The sequence below is a fragment of the Podarcis liolepis genome (assembly GCF_965112155.1).
Source record: "Podarcis liolepis genome assembly, chromosome: 4".
In the NCBI taxonomy this organism is placed as follows: domain Eukaryota; kingdom Metazoa; phylum Chordata; class Lepidosauria; order Squamata; family Lacertidae; genus Podarcis; species Podarcis liolepis.
In genome coordinates, this window is record NC_139558.1 from 94,154,566 (window position 1) to 94,171,289 (window position 16,724).

The 16,724-nt window shown below is 47.2% G+C and overlaps 1 protein-coding gene across 2 annotated transcripts in view; it reads left to right on the forward strand.

The window, feature by feature from the left end:
- Positions 1 to 16,724, forward strand: part of RAB30 (RAB30, member RAS oncogene family) — a 42,043-nt gene that overhangs the window by 22,407 nt on the left and 2,912 nt on the right. The window contains exons 2-5 of one of the 2 annotated variants that reach the window (XM_083500041.1): positions 9,156 to 9,566; positions 9,876 to 10,633; positions 10,704 to 12,421; positions 14,758 to 14,941. In XM_083500041.1, the coding sequence (XP_083356167.1) occupies positions 12,293 to 12,421; positions 14,758 to 14,941 (313 nt within the window). In that variant the 5' untranslated portion in view covers positions 9,156 to 9,566; positions 9,876 to 10,633; positions 10,704 to 12,292. The remainder of the gene's footprint in view (positions 1 to 9,155; positions 9,567 to 9,875; positions 10,634 to 10,703; positions 12,422 to 14,757; positions 14,942 to 16,724) is intronic. The other variant, XM_083500040.1, reaches the window with a different exon arrangement.

Sequence of the window (16,724 nt, forward strand, 5' to 3'; positions counted from 1 at the left end):
TGCACTCTTGGCTTCTCTTTCTGTGTGAAAAGGGCAAGATGGTTTTAGCTTTCACCTGGCTCTCTCTTCCCCTCTGTGCCGAGGCTAAATTGTCCTTCTGGGGTTTAAAAGATGTTTCCTCCTGTGGTTTTCTGCTGCTTCAGGAAATTGCTCCTCTGAGCATCTGTGGGTTGTCTCAAGCCACCCAGAGGAGGAGTCTGGCAACACTTCTCTGCTTTCAAGAAGTGAGTAGCAACTTTGCAAGTGATGCTTGTGAAGATGCAGGTGAGAATCAGGAATCCTGGAGACTGATGGAATTGTAGCATCATTTTGCCGTCCAGATGTTATCTGTCATTCAGTCTTCACACCAGCAAAATAATACTTTATTAGCTTAACTTAGGGTGTTGCAGAGCATTCACAGTGCTTCATCCTAGGGGTGTGGAGAAGATTTGGAGGGGTCCCAAATAAAGAACGGAAGCAGACAATCTTTGGACACAGATTCAGCGCTTGTCCCGGCCAAAGCACCATCTCTCCACAGGGCTTTGAACTGAAACAGAGACCTCCAAAGCACTTGCGACACTTGGAAATTCAGGTGCTGAAGAAACCCACACGCACTACCTGTCTGCAAAACCTGGAACATTTCTCCCCAAGCTTGCTACACAGGCATCTCCTCATTTAAAGTGGTAAAGAGACCCCTGACCATTAGGTCCAGTCGTGGCCGACTCTGGGGTTGTGACGCTCATCTCACTTTACTGGCCGAGGGAGCCGGCATACAGCTTCTGGGTCATGTGGCCAGCATGACTAAGCTGCTTCTGACGAACCAGAGCAGTGCACGGAAACGCTGTTTACCTTCCCACCGGAGCGGTACCTATTTATCTACTTGCACTTTGAGGTGCTTTCAAACTGCTAGGTTGGCAGGAGCAGGGACCGAGCAACGGGAGCTCACCCCGTCACGGGGATTCGAACCGCCGACCTTCTGATCGTCAAGTCCTAGGCTCTGTGGTTTAACCCACAGCGCCACCCATGTCCCTAACTCCCCATTTACGTTCACCCAATTGACGCACAACCCATGCATGCGTGCATCATGTCAAACCCAGAAGTGACTTTTAAAATGGTAGAAACTGCCCTAAAAGAGCCCAGAAAGGGCAAAAATAAAAAATAAAAAAAATTGTGTGTGTTGGGGAGAACCCTGTGTTCTGAGCGGAGCTCTTTGGAGTAAGTGTTGGGAGAGATGTAATAAATGAGTAAAAAAAGTTAAAGCCTGGCTAGTGTGTAGCCATCAAACCCCCCACAATTCTGCAAGAGATGTCCTCCCTCAGCAAAAAGAGCCACATGCCCATGGTGCTGCCGGCCCCCTTCCCTCTCTCTCACACACACATAGTGAGTTAGCATTGCAGGCTCTATTACAGTGGTACCTCGGGTTAAGTACTTAATTCGTTCCGGAGGTGCGTACTTAACCTGAAACTGTTCTTAACCTGAAGCACCACTTTAGGTAATGGGGCCTCCTGCCGCCGCTGCGCCGCCGGAGCACGATTTCTGTTCTCATCCTGAAGCAAAGTTCTTAACCTGAAGCACTATTTCTGGGTTAGCGGAGTCTGTAACCTGAAGCGTATGTAACCTGAGGTACCACTCTACATCTGAAAACTTTATTTTCTACATTTCCCCCTCTCCTCCCTTTTCTGCAGCCAGCCACCTCAGAGCGGAATCAGAGATGCTCTGATGCTGCCTTTTCTCCACAAGCAGCATGCAAGCTCTGGCTGACCGACAGCCTGGCTGCTCCCTCTGACTCCTCCTCTTTGCGTTCCTGTTCCTGGGCAGATATTCTGCACGCCGGCGTGTAGCCTGGTGAGGGACACGGAGCCCAGGTTCCTTCCTTCCCTGTACACGCCTGGGGTGCAAAGAGAGAGGGGAGGCATTCAGTTCCTTTGTCTAGACAACATCCTGGAGTAAGTCTGCCCAAACCGGGGAAATGTTTTGAGACGTGCTTTTTCTGACACCCTTGAGCCTCGGAGCTGCGGTGGTGGTTTGGAAGAGGCATGGAGCTGGACTGCTCTGTTGTGTCCTGTCAGCAGCTGTTCATAGCCAAACATCTGGCCTCCTGACAGCAGCAACATTCCAGGTGAACGCTAGAAGAGATGGGGTTAGTCACTGCAGAGATCTCTGCAGCGTAAGATCCCAGGGTGTGGTCTGAAGGCAGAGGAGGTGAACACCTTGCAGATGCTAAGCAGGTCCGGGTTGGGTCAGTGCCTGGATGGGAGACTGCATGGGAGAAACATGTACGTTGCCTTGGGTTCATTGCTGGGAGAAACACGGGTTGCAAATGCAACAAAACGTACACAATCATAAATGGAGAGTGACGCTTACACTTTTCTGCAAGCACAGAATTTGACACAAGTTCCTGGTCCTCACGACTGAAAACAAACTAATGAAAATCGAATGCTGAATCTGACCCCCAGCACTCAACAGGTGGGATTCTATTGCTCTGCATAGCCAAACAGGTAGCAATAGCAGAATAATGGATTTCTGGAACAGCACATAATTTGGCTCTTATTGCAGAATTTTATGGCCATGTGATAGGGCTTATATTTATATAGCTTGAATCCATCTAGTCCCTGACTTGCTTTGTAGGGGAGAAGAAATCTAAACCTGGCGGGGCCTTGCTCTTTCTTGCCCTCCCACCCCCGTTTTCTGAAGCAGTGCTTCAGCTGTTTTTATAGTATTCCCAAAAGCCAGTCTTTTCATCAGTATGCTTTGTAGCAATTGTCCAGCTGGGTCAAAGGGCCTGTTGGTTTTCTATTTGCCCTGGACCTTTGGCAATCTTTTCCAAGGGAGCTGATTGTTCTGGCCAGCTGTGAGGGTTTGTAACAACCCTGACGCCACATTCCAGAGGCCAGAAATGCGTCTGCAGCAGCCAGAAAGATTTCCAAGAAATATTTAGACTTTGCAGATGGGTGTTTCCATCTCTCTCTCTCTCTCCCCCCTCCCTTCTCCTTTTCAGAATGTGTTTTGGCTGCTCTTTGCCTTCTGCTTCCAATAAAACCAGCTTAGTTCTCCCACACCCCCTTAGTATTTTTGTTCTGGGTGTCCTTCCCCCCTGTGTCTGCACAGACAGGGACAAAGGATCACCCTTATCTGTGTGGCCCTGACACATGCAATAGCTGAAGAGCAGTCAGTCACGCACAGTCAAGGGGAAGGGTGGGAAAAAGCGCAAAGAGGCTCATGCGCAGCTGATGTAACATCCACATCAGATGTAAATTGTTGCCTGCATGCCATTCCTGTTCACCTTTGGCTACCAGTGCTGATAACGCCAAGGTTGCAAGTTCAATCCCTGTATGGGACAACTGCATTGCAGGGGGTTGGACTAGATGATCTGTCCCAACTCTGATTCTATGATATAGATCAACATACAGCTTCCATCCCACCCAACAATCATCTCAGAAGATGAAGCAAGCCTTAGAACTGCCGGGGAACAGATGTAGTTCAGCAGTAGAACATCTACATTGCATGCAGAAAGGCCTCAGACTCAGTCCCCAGCATCTCCAGGAACAAGCTGGAAGACGTCCCTGCCTGAAACTCTGGAGATCTGCTGACAGTTAGTGCTGTAAAGGTAAAGGGACCCCTGACCATTAGGTCCAGTCGTGGCCGACTCTCCGGTTGCGGTGCTCATCTCGCTTTATTGGCCAAGGGACCCGGCGTACAGCTTCCGGGTCATGTGGCCAGCATGACTAAGCCGCTTCTGAAGAGCCAGAGCAGCGCAAGGAAACGCCATTTACCTTCCCGCCAGAGCGGTACCTATCTATTTACTTGCACTTTGATGTGCTTTCGAACTGCTAGGTTGACAGGAGCAGGGACCGAGCAACGGGAGCTCACCCCGTCGCGGGGATTCGAACCACTGACCTTCTGATCGGCAAGTCCTAGGCTCTGTGGTTTAACCCACAGCGCCACCCACGTCCCATTTGGCTACCAGGCTAGTGCTTAAATGCAAGGCAAATTCACAGAGGACAAGGCTCTCAATGGCTACTAAACATGGATGGCTGTGCTCTGCCCACTTGGCTGGAGGTAGTAATGCTTCTGAATGCAAGTTGCTGGAAACCACAGGAAGAGAGAGGGCTTTGGTGGGGCATCTGGTTGGCCACCGTGAGAACAGGACGCTGGAGTAGCTGGGCCATTGGTCCGATCCAGCAGGCTCTTCTTACCTTCTTAAGGCTTCTGCAAGCTATAATGATCTCTAATGTGATGCCCTGCAAATCCAGCTTTCGGCTTCAAAGGGTTGGGATTTTGCTGTACCCTAAGGACTTCTCCACCCTTGCTAATTTAATCTTGTTTACTGCAGTTGATTAACTCAGGCACAGCGCTGCTGCTAGCGGTATGCTTCTACAGTGGTACCTCGGGTTACAGACGCTTCAGGTTACAGACGCTTCAGGTTACAGTCTCCGCTAACCCAGAAATACTACCTCGGGTTAAGAACTTTGCTTCAGGATGAGAACAGAAATTGTGATCCGGTGGCACAGCGGCAGCATGAGACCTCCGGAACAAATTAAGTACTTAACCCGAGGTGCCACTGTAAAAGCTTTTCCTCGCACATGATTGAATCTTCTTCACTATAGTTGATGGACTCGCGAATGTTACCTGTGTTTATTTTTTGAAATCCCAGACCACGCTGAATTAGATCATTTCCCAAGTGCGCAAGACCCTATTGTTTTTATTTGTTAAAGCGGACTGGAAGTGGAGACAGGAAAGAGCAGTGAGGTTTTTTTGGTTTGTGGATAGCCCTAAATTATATGAAACTACGAAGATCCAAGCAGACCTCAGAGAGCTTGGATGGGGACATCCTATTTTGGGGGGCTGTGATTTCGCACGGGTCATGTGACTCGCATGGGAGCATGGCCCAGTTTTGCACTGGGGAATGTTGGAAGGTATGGTGGCACCATTCACATGATAAAAACTGGCAAAGAGATGTCAAGATTTTCAAAAGTAGGGGGTCCATAACTTGGCTTTTGAAAAACAGTGCTTAGCTAATTGAGAGCCGTTACCCTAGAGGAAACACTAAAGGCATTTGGTTTTTTCTAGTTTTGGGCTGACTAAGGCAGGGTTCACAGAGGGTTGGTATACAGTATATTGATATTTTACAAGATTTATTTACCATTTTTTTAACACACTGAGTGGTTTACATATTCATAATCTTTCTTATTTATTTTATTCATTCATAAAAGCATTCCTTTACTGCTGTATCATGAATTATCAGGGTGGTGTATAACAAATAATAATAATAATAATAATAATAATAATAATAATAATAATAGTAATAGTAATAGTAATAGTAATAATACTACAAATAATCATTAAAGTGACTGGCTAATTAAACAGCCACAAAGGCCTGCTGCCATTTAAATAAAAAATATTCAGGAGATGCCTGAAAGTCAAAAGTGATGTTGGCTTCTGGCTGAGGCTGTTATGACTGCAATACCAATAAAATCAAACAAGTAGACATAATAAAACGGAACATTCAAGATAATGGGCAGAGTGGATGAAGCGAACAGAGAGAGATTTCTTTTACAATATTAGAGCCCAGGGTCATTCAGTGACGCTGAACGTTGGCGGGAGTTCGGGATAGACCAAGAAGGAGGTGATCTTCACGCAGCCCATATGGAATTTGCTGCCACAAGGTATGCGTGAACATCTCTGGGCTGCTTTGAACGGGGATTTAAGACATATTTGTGGAGGATAAGGAGCTCTAGATGGTGTATGTGGTTCTCACAATAACCCTGCAAGGTACCGTATTTTTTGCTCTATGAGACTCACTTTTTCCCTCCTAAAAAGTAAGGGGAAATGTGTGTGTGTGTTATGGAGCGAATGCAGGCTGCGCAGCTATAACAGAAGCCAAAACAGCAAGAGGGATTGCTGCTTTCACCGCGCAGCGATCCCTCTTGCTGTTCTGGCTTCTGAGATTCAGAATATTTTTTTTCTTGTTTTCCTCCACCAAAAACTAGGTGCGTCTTGTGGTCTGGTGCGTCTTATAGAGCGAAAAATACGGTAGTTTAGGCTGAGAGACAGTGGACGGCCCAAGGTCACCCAGGGAGCTTCATGGTTGAGTGGGGATTCGAACCCTAATCTCCCAGGTCATAGCTAAACACTCTAACCATGATACCGAGCTGACTGTGCAGAATACTACTTCCAGAATCAGAGGCCGCATGCTTCCAAGTACCAGATGCTGGAGAAGAACAGCGAGAGAGGGCTTTGCACCACTTCCCGCTTTTGGTCTTCCTGGAGGCATCTGGTTGGGGGCTGCTGTGGGAAGCAGACTAGATAGACCTTCAGTCTGAGCCACCAGGGCTCTTCTTACTGCTTTAAACACTGAATTCACTTCCTGTGTTTAGAAGAGGGAAACCGAAGGCCTTCTTCCAAAACCATCCTGTGGCTTCGGTGCAGTTATAGACAAAAAGTTGAACGACGCCCAGGAGCTGCCGTCTGAGGTTTTATACCTCGAGCTGCCCGAGGGACACTGAGCACTGAGTGTGACACAGGGCTGCATCTGTATTGCATCACTGTTACTGAAGGATAGAAACAGCAACAGGCGAGAAGTGAGTTGGCTGTAGCCAAAGTCCAGTTGCAGTCATGTTCGTATGACGAGGTTGAGATGACAAAGTTGGCTCCAGAGGGGGGCTACCACGTGCTTTCCATATCCACCCCAGGGTTCGAAATTAGCAGGGCGCCAGGCGCATTTCACACCTAAAGATTCTTCATTTGCGAGCACCTCAAAAAGCCTGGGTGCCATTTTTTGCACCTGGCTGACTGTCAAGGATTACTGAAACGTATGTGCTTTGAAGCCTCAAAGTACCGTGGTACCTCGGGTTAAGAACTTAATTTGTTCTGGAGGTCCGTTCTTAACCTGAAACTGTTCTTAACCTGAAGCACCACTTTAGCTAATGGGGCCTCCCACTGCCGGCACGTCATAGAATCATAGAATCATAGAGTTGGAAGAGACCACAAGGGCCATCGAGTCCAACCCCCTGCCAAGCAGGAAACACCATCAGAGCACTCCTGACATATGACATACGTCGCCGCTGTGTGATTTCTGTTCCCATCCTGAAGCAAAGTTCTTAACCTGAGGTACTATTTCTGGGTTAGTGGAGTCTGTAACCTGAAGTGTCTGTAACCTGAAGCGTCTGTAACCCAAGGTACCACTGTATATGTTAAGGAGTTTAACAACAGAGAGTAGAGTGTTTTGGAAACTAAAGCATGGTACCAATATTTTTTGTGGTAAACACATTAAACATGTATTAACAATTTCTGTTAAAAAATGTGATATTAACAATGTGTCACTTAGGTGAATTGCGTATTAGTTCATGCTTATCAAAATAATAAATAAAGTGTTGCTGACTCTCTCCCCCCTCCCAAAATGGCAACTAGACATTCTGTTTTGGTGCCCACAACCCAGCTCCCAGGAGCCATTTGGCTCCTAGCTTTTCTATTCCAGTTTCTAATACTGATCCATCCATGGGAACCTTTATAAATGTGTGATATGGCCCTTCGTACCACCTTCTCTCCAGCATCTCTAGGTAAAAAGATCTCTGGTACCCTTGTACGCCTCCTTCTGGGAAATCCTGCATCCCAGCTGGTGCCAGAAATCTTGCTTTCCTTTCCTTTGGACCATATCAGCGAGTCTGGGGGGGGGGGTCTTGTCATCCGGGCTGCCCAGGACCTCCATACTCAATGCCCAGGCTTGTGCCCCGGGGAGATCACTTAGATGCTGCTAATGCAGTGGTTTGACTTCACCTCTGGAGGCGGACTCCATTGTCTGTTGAGGCAGTTGAAGGCCAACATAACCAGAGCTGTCAAAGACCTCTCTCTCCCTGAGAACCTGGGGCAGATTGAGGAGCCATTGCTGGCAAGATGGCCCAATGGTCTGAATCAATGGTTCTCAAAGTGGGTGGGTGGGGATTACCTAGGGGGGACGCTGGAGTTGTAAATGACTATCAGGCTTTGAAAAACTGGTATCAATGGATCAAGTTCACCAGTGTTGTTGAATTAATTAAACTTCGTAGTTTTAATTGGATTTTGAATAAAATGTGCAATTGCTTGTTACTGTTTTGATTTTTTAAAAATTGTGTTATCATCTTCCGTAGCAGGTTGTTCAGACTGCTATTCTGAATAATGCTTTTTGCAGGCTAGGGGGAACTGGGGATAGGTTCATGAAACCAAAGGGTTGGTGGCCCAAAGGAGTTTGGGAACTGTTGTTCTGATTGCTGTATAAGGGAACTATATTATTGTTTATTAGATTTGCATACCATCCCTCATCCACAGATCTCAGGGCAGTTCAAAATATAAAATTACAATACAGAAACCACAAAATTCGTAGTGAAAATAAGAACAACAAACAGCAATCCCTGCTCCCACAACACATTTAAAAGGGCATCGAATGTCATTTACTCAAGGCCATGTTGAAGAGGAACGTTTTCACCTGGAGCCTAAAGGTGTATAATGAAGGCTGCAGACAAACCTCCCTGGGGAGCCACCACAGAAAAGACCCCGTTCTCGTGTTGCCACCCTCTGGACCTCATGTGGAGGAGACACACAAAGAAGGGTCTCAGAGGATGATAACACAATCTGGGTCGCTTTATATGGGGAGAGGCGGTCCTTGAGGTATTGCAGTCCTGAGCCCTTTAAGGCTTTATAGGTCAAAACCAGCACTTTGAATTGGGCCTGGAAGCTAATTGGCAGCCAGTAAAGTCAGGCCAAGATTAGTGTGGTATTCTCAAACCGTTTTGGCCCAGTGAGCAACCTGGTTGCCAAATTCAGGTGCAGTCCTACATACAAGACGTTGCAGTAATCTAACCTAGAGGTTACCAGATCACAGGCAACAGTAGTTCCTGGGTTCATGCGCTGCCATGACTTCTGTGTTCTGGTGAGAAATTGCCAATACCGCAGTGACCTTTGCCTTGAATACCTGGAGGATCAAAGTCTGTCAATAATGAAATAAGTCACTGGGTCTTCTAACGTCCCTCCTTTATGTATTTTGCTTCTGATTCTGTGTCGCCGGTGGATTCCAGGGAGCTTAACTAGAAACCTGGTGCTCTTTTAACCAGCAGGAGTTAAAGCCCTTTGGAGAAGACTGGCTGCAACGGAAGCCCTTTGGGGATTTCTTTTTTAATTCCTTGTTTTCCTTTCCCTTGCAGCTGTGTAAATGAGTATGGAAGATTATGACTTTCTCTTCAAGATAGTTTTAATTGGGAACGCTGGCGTGGGGAAGACCTGCTTAGTGCGGCGGTTTACTCAGGTAAGGTGGCATTTCAGGGTTGTTGATGCTTTGGGCGTACGAGAAGGACAGGACAGATGTGTACACAGCACATTCATATATGTGTGTGTTAGTGCACAGGAGGAAGGAGCTAGGACCCAGGAGAACCTCGGCCATCTTCTCCTGGTATGAGACAGGATTGTATGAATGAATGAATTTCAATACGGTCACAGACCAGCCGCAACACACACAATATCGCAGATCATAAAAAAATATCAGAAATACAAAGGACAATATGAATATAACAAGGATTTAAATATAAAAATTAAAATTAATTATTAGCGTGCTCCCTGTAGTTAACATTTAGGGGTTTGGTCATTATGGGATACCACTTGCTTCCTGCGATGGATTGCAGACACACAGAATTTGGCTACATTTAATGTAGTCTTGGGATTCTTGTCCTCTAACAGTAGTTTTAAACTATGGAGTTCCGATACTTTCCTGGACTTTTGCAAAACAGGTGTAATAAAAGTCAAACGTATATCCTCATAAAAACGGCAACGTAATAGTACGTGTGGAGCAGTTTCAACTTCCAACGAGCCACAAGGGCAGACCCGTGCTGTATATGGTTTACCCTCAAATCTGCCCTGAAGTAAGGCAGAAGGGAGAACGTTGAATCTGGCGAGGGTAAAAGACAGGACTGTACCATCATATAGTAAGAGAGAGCATCAGCCAACGCAGGAGTGGCTTGCCTGTGACCTTCTGGGTGTTCCCATATTCTTGTATCAGGGTGGCCAGTCTGGCGACCTCCATATGTTTCTGGATTCCAACTCCCATCATCCCCAACCAGATTGGCCTCTTGCCCGGGATGATGGGAGTTGGAGTCCAACCGCATTTGAAGGGCTGCAGGCTCTCCATCTTTGAACTGCAGTCTCTGCTGCTGCTTGTGCTGCTGCTGCTGCTGGGTTTTGGGGCAGGATGAACTTCATGGGTGAAGACAGGCTGGGGAAATCCTGTTGGACCATGCACCTCATTTGAGGATTGCAGCATCAAACAGGAACTTGGAGGTTTTTAAACAGAGGATGGATGGGCATCCACTGGAGATTCTTTAGCTGTGGTTCCTGCATCGCTGGGGGGTTGCAGGGGCTTGCAGAGCCAGGCAGAGGCCCGGGCCAGGTAGATAATGTGCCCCCCTTTTTTTACCCTGGGGATAGCTGAAGTCTTATAAATAAGTAAGTACAGTGGTATCTTGGGATGCGAACAGGATCCGTTCCAGAGCCCCGTTCACATCCAGAAGCAAACGTAACTGGTGACGGCACATTTGCGCACATGCGCATCTCTTTTCGCCGCTTCTGCGCATGCAGGTGACGTCATTTTGAGTGTCTGCGCATGGCGAGCGGCGAAACCCGGAAGTAACGCGCTCCGTTACTTCCGGGTTGCCGCGGAGCGCAACTCGAACATGCTCAACATGAAGCGTATTCAACCCAAGGTATGACTGTATATAAATAATTTTCACAAAAGTTATGCTGACAAATAATTTTATTTCAAGCCTTTAACCATATCTGCATATAAAGACAAAATGGAAAATATAGTTATTGCGATTGTGAATATGCTGACTCAGGCCCCCTTTGGAATCGGAGGCCTGGGCCAAGTGGCGCATATGGCCCCCCCTCTGTCTGGGCCTGGGGGGTGGGACTAGATGACTAAGTTGCAGGGGAGTGTTCTGTTGTGCTGCAGACTTCCTCTCGGATGCAGACCCAGATGGGCTCTTGTTATATTTCTATGAGCAGGTGATGCCACTTTGGGGGAAGGAAAGTAATAACAGAAAACTGGCTTTCCCCTTCCCTTTCTGTGCAAGAAGACATTGAAAGGGTCAGCGGCAACATTGCATTTGCCTGGTAGAAAGGAAGTTCTTGCCGAGTGGTTGCGTAACGCACAGAATGTTTCTTGGCAGTTCTGCATTTTAAACAGTCAGCACTTCTTCCCCGTGGAGACCTTTCAAAGAATGTGCCTGGAAATATTCTCTTTTCTATGGGCAGCCTGCCATGGGGGATGGAGCGAAGTTGACCCCCCACCCCTGGGGAAGTGGGGGTGGGGAATCAGAACACCAGCTTATCCACTCCACAGCCCGTCCCTGTAAGTGTTCCGAGGGATGGAGGTGTCCAACACAACAAGAGGAACAAGTTGTGGCGCAGAGCTAACAAAAGAGGCAGCTGGTGCTTTGCTTGCTTGCTTGCTCTGTTCCAACAGCGCCGACTTAAAATTCTGCTGGGAGCACTGCAGACTGACCGAACTCGCTGTGATTTGGTGGTTTCTGGGAGACATCGCCAGGTGATTTGTGTTCCTTTGCAAGGAACATAAATCTTGCTTGCTGCGCACACGGGGGGAAAACAAAACCACCCAAACATCTCTTCTGTATAAAAAGTTGGGGGGAGGTGAGAGAGAATCTGCACATATTTCGCTTTTGAGAAATACTGGGCTTTTCAGCTACCTCTCATAGCTTCCAAACATTATTATTCTTTTGCTCCGTTGGGCTGGTCCTCCATGTCAGATGGGATTTGCACAACTTGGTTCCCCCATCTTCTGAAAAACCGGCCGCAGAACAGTAGCTTGGGGGGGGGGGGTTGTGAAGTGGTTCCTCTGAGCTGGACGAGGGAAAACAGTGTACGAGAAATCCAAATGAAATCCAAAGTGTGCAGCTCAGGAGAGTATTGACCATGCGTTTTACGAAGGGAGGACAGTGTCCCCAAGGGACTCTGGAGACCATCTGTGCACGGAACGGCAGATGTCAGTTCCTTGGCCACGTTCCCCAGCCACTGAATGATGCCTCCTTGCCTGCAAAAAACCTAGAATTGGACCTGTTGGTGGTGCTTCATTGATTGCCATTATGCTGCAGGGCTGTTGCCTTGAGCAAAATTCTACTGTTGCAGGAAATCTGAAAATTTCCCTCTAGCCTTCCGTAAAGAAGAGATTCAGAAGAGGCATGTAATGACACAGAGCCTCAAGTCAGAACATTGATCGGTGTTCACAAGATTCTTCCACTAGGACAACGGCAGTGTGAAATGTCCAACATTCCTTATGCTGAAAATGTTTTATGAACAATGTTTGTTTTCCCTTCTCAAGGGTCTTTTTCCACCAGGGCAAGGTGCCACAATCGGCGTTGACTTTATGATTAAGACAGTGGAGATCAATGGTGAAAAAGTAAAGGTAAGGGTTTGCTTGGTTTTTTCCCTCCACTTTGAGTTGATTTGACATAAGGAAAAACAGTTTTCTCTGTTAAAATATATGACCACTCAGGTCAATGACCCTGGGATCTTGGGATTGGAACTCTCATATTGGCGCCATGTTGTGTGATGTATGAAAACTCTGCGTCCTATGAGTTTCCCCTTCATATGGAACTTCCCTGTGGCAGCAGTGTGGATTCCCATAGAAGGATCTCATTTCCCCTGTCTTTCACTCTGCCTCATCCTCTGCCCCCCACCTCCTATGAACCAAAGATCAGGTTTCCCAATCAATTGGGAGAAAGCAACTAAGAAAGAGATTGTAGAGGAAAGTGGCTGGGAGGCTAGGGGTTAAGCATCTCACTCTCCCACCTGTGGCTTCTCTCTACTGAAAATCCCTCCTGGCGTTTGCTTTGCATGTTGGAGGTGAATGTTGGCGATCCAGAGTCTAACAAATGGCCTCTACTACTGGGCTTAGCTGGCAACCTATAAGTAAATAATAATAATAATAATAATAATTTATTATTTGTACCCCGCCCATCTAGCTGGGTTTCCCCAGCCACTCTGGGCGGCTTCCATAGAAACCAAAATACAGTAAAGTATCACAGATTAAAAACTTCCCTGAACAGGGCTGCCTTAAGATGTCTTCTAAATGTCAGGTAGTTATTTATCGCTTTGACATCTGATGGGAGGGCGTTCCACAGGGCGGGCGCCACTACTGAGAAGGCCCTCTGCCTGGTTCCCTGTAGCTTTGCTTCTCGCAATGAGGGAACCGCCAGAAGGCCCTCGGCGCTGGACCTCAGCGTCCGGGCAGAACAATGGGGGTGGAGACGCTCCTTCAGGTATACTGGGCCGAGGCCATTTAGGGCTTTAAAGGTCAACACCAGCACTTTGAATTGTGCTCGGAAACGTATATTGGCGGCTTTGGAAGGGGTATTGTGAATGGTTGCTATAGCATGGTAAGTGCAGATTGCCTAAGGGCCCCTCCAGACACTCTTTTTATTGTGCATTCAATATTATTTGTGCCTATTATGCTATTAGGTTGGTTATACATGCTCTCACTTTCAGCAATATTTGCACCTGCAAAGGTTTTCAGAAGGACACCCTGCTTTGCTTCAGATTGGTGCATGTCCCTTAACTTCCTGCTGAAATATCTTATATTCTAGGGTTGCCATATTTAAAACACTGTAACTATGGACAGAAAAGTTGTTAAGCTTTTTGGGAGGGGAGGGGGCCAAAGTCGTTGAGCTTTTTGGGCAAAATTGCTTTATGGGCTCCCATACGTCTAAGACATTTTCCCGATTTCCGTACGGATGTATGGCAAGTTTTCTGGGGGAGCATTGTAGAGCAACTAATAGAGTAGAGTGATATGTGGACTGTGCAGTATAAATCCAGCACTAATGCAATATTGTTGGATTCAATGACATGTTGCAGAATACACCCGGGGGGGGGGGGGGACCACCTACCAGTCTGGAGGGGCCCTAAGTTGTTGTAGGGCAAGGGTAGGGAACCTTTTCTGGTGGGCAGCCCGTTCCTTATCCCAGTCCCAGAAGGGCTGCCCACCTGCCCAGTTACATTCCCCCATCACTTTGCACGCATATGCAGTATCCACATGAGGCTGCTTCCAAGGAGAATCACCGGGGATGTCATGCATACATACATAATTTTATTTGTATGTTGCTTTTCCATAGATGAAACCACGCTCAAGGTGGCTTTAAAAGAATTACATAATTACAGACATAACAAAAGTAGTAATAAACAATAAAGTATCAAAAATACACAACCAAAATTAAACAATTTCCCCATAAAATTCAGAAGATCTAAAATAAAGATACAAAAATTAGTATCATTAACAGCGACAGCCCCCCTCTCAACAACCCCCCCTCAAATACCCTAGCCCAAGAGTCAGCTTCATGCCTCCTGTTGTAAATCTCAAAATGCAGAAAGGGTTGTGTCCGTGTCATAAAGTAGACAAGGCACAATAGAAGTTTATACCATCACGAATCATGGAAGGAGCTAAGAGAGAGCGATCCATCCCTTCCGTTTCTCCTAATAAAATTCAGGGTGAAGCCGTGGGCCTTTTGACATGTAATACAACCTTGTTTTAAACAGATCCAGCAAGGCACTTTTCGACATTCTTAAAATGGGGTTGGGTTTATCGGGTGGCATACGGAAGAAATATTGCCTACGTTGAGACATTCTCGGGAAGGAAATTGGGGTCAATGAGACATTCTAATTGAGGATTTTGTACTAATGCAGTCGCTTTCTCCTTCCCACCCACCCACCCCAATCATTTTTCCTCCCTTGTTATGGGAAAAAAAGCTGCAGATCTGGGACACGGCAGGACAAGAGCGATTTCGGTCCATTACTCAAAGTTACTATCGCAGTGCTAATGCATTAATACTGACCTATGACATCACCTGCGAAGAGTCCTTCCGATGCCTCCCAGAGTGGCTGCGGGAGATAGAGCAGTACGCCAGCAATAAGGTCATCACCGTCCTAGTGGGTAAGAGGCATTGATGCAAATGGAGCCTTAATAGCAAATCCATGGGTGGCAGAGTTGGGCAGGGGGAGTCGGAGCACAGGGCCATTGGAAGCATTGGCAGAAGGGAGATATGTGTGGCCTGCCTTCTTTGGACACAGCTATGCGCTGCGCTAGGCTTAATGCCAGCGATTTTTAGCAAGGATATGGAGGCCCAAGGTCTCAAAACGGCTCCTGGAGCAGTTTTATAGAGCTGTTGATTGCCGTTGGCAGATTATATTGGAGTAGTAAAGAGGCTGCATGCAGACAGGGCTGGTCACTTCCAAGGAGAGCAGGGAAGGAAGGAGAAAGAGAGTCCAGACTTCCATGCTTCACCTCTCTTAGGAGTTTTGTATGTCATGATGGCAAGCCCACAAATTGCAGCGTTTTCTTAACCGAGCAGCTTGCTCCCCATGCCCGTTTTCTTGGACGCAAGCCCCTCATTTAAGGGGACTCCCTCCCCAGTCTCAGGATTGCAGCTGAGCTGCATTTCATCTGTTATCAATCAATTGGAGAAACCGCACGAGACCACGTCTTCAGTTTCCAGCATGCAGAGGTGACTGACGTTGCTTATGCAGGCAAAACACCAGTATCTGTGCACAGGAAGGAAGCATCTGCAGGCTCAGGGAAACCCCAAGATTTGCCCGTACCCAAAAAACCCACACCACCCTTTAGGGAAACAGTGCAAAAGGGGAAGGGAGGAACAGCTTCCCCAAAAACATAGCTGAATGAGAAATGCATTAGCTCAGTGGCCATGGAATGCTTTTCTTTGTGAGGACCGAGGGAGCAGATGGGGAGGGAGAATCAAATGGAGTCTCCAGAACTGGAGTATCCTGCATGGCAATATTTTGTTGCAGCCCCCACTAGTAGCTCAGAAACCCGTGGTTGCATCTACCTGCTCTTTCGGCACTGAAATGTTATTCTGATCACCCAGAAAAGTAATGTGTTTCTCACTCACTCACTCACTCACTCACTCACTCACTCACATACATACACCCCCCCCAACCACTACCAGGAGGGCTCACTGGCTAGACAATTCCCCATGCCCGACCGCATCGTCTCCTCTGCCTCCTTTTCAAATGGAGCCTCTTCCAGTCCTTTAAGTGTGTTAGGACAGGGGTACAAAATGGGCACCAGGGATTGTACATAGCTATATTGACCACTTTTTGTTGTTGTTGTTGTTTTAAAAAACTACAACCAAACTTAAGGCTTTCTTTCCTGTTTGAAATAATTGGACTTGATGATAGAAGGCAGATGCTTTAGTTGAGATTCCTGCATTGCAGAGGGTGGTGCTAACCAACTCTACAGTGCTACCACTCCAAGATGAGCTAGTTATCAACTTTTGGGGTTTAGTTAGGGCAACTGGCCAGCTGCAATGGCACCTCGGCTGCTTCTCATTGGCTTTGTGCCTGCAGCCTAACAGTGTGAAACACATTTACCCCTTGAATACGGACAAGGAGAGAAAATGGGAGGCGTGCAGAGCTGCTGCCCAGCCCCTTTGGGTTGCAGTAGTGCCCATACCTGGGAACGTGGGGTGTGGATGACAAATCTGGAAGTGGGAGATATAAATTCTGGTTTTGTGCCCCCCTCCTCCCTGCTGAGTTCTGCAAAGGCAATGCTGAGAGGGGTCATCAAACTTTTTCAGCAGGGGTCCGGTCCACTATCCCTTAGACCTTGTGGGGGGCTGGACTATATTTTGAAAAAAACATATGAGCGGATTCATATGCCCCACAAATAACCCAGAGATGGGTTTTAAATAAAAGCACAC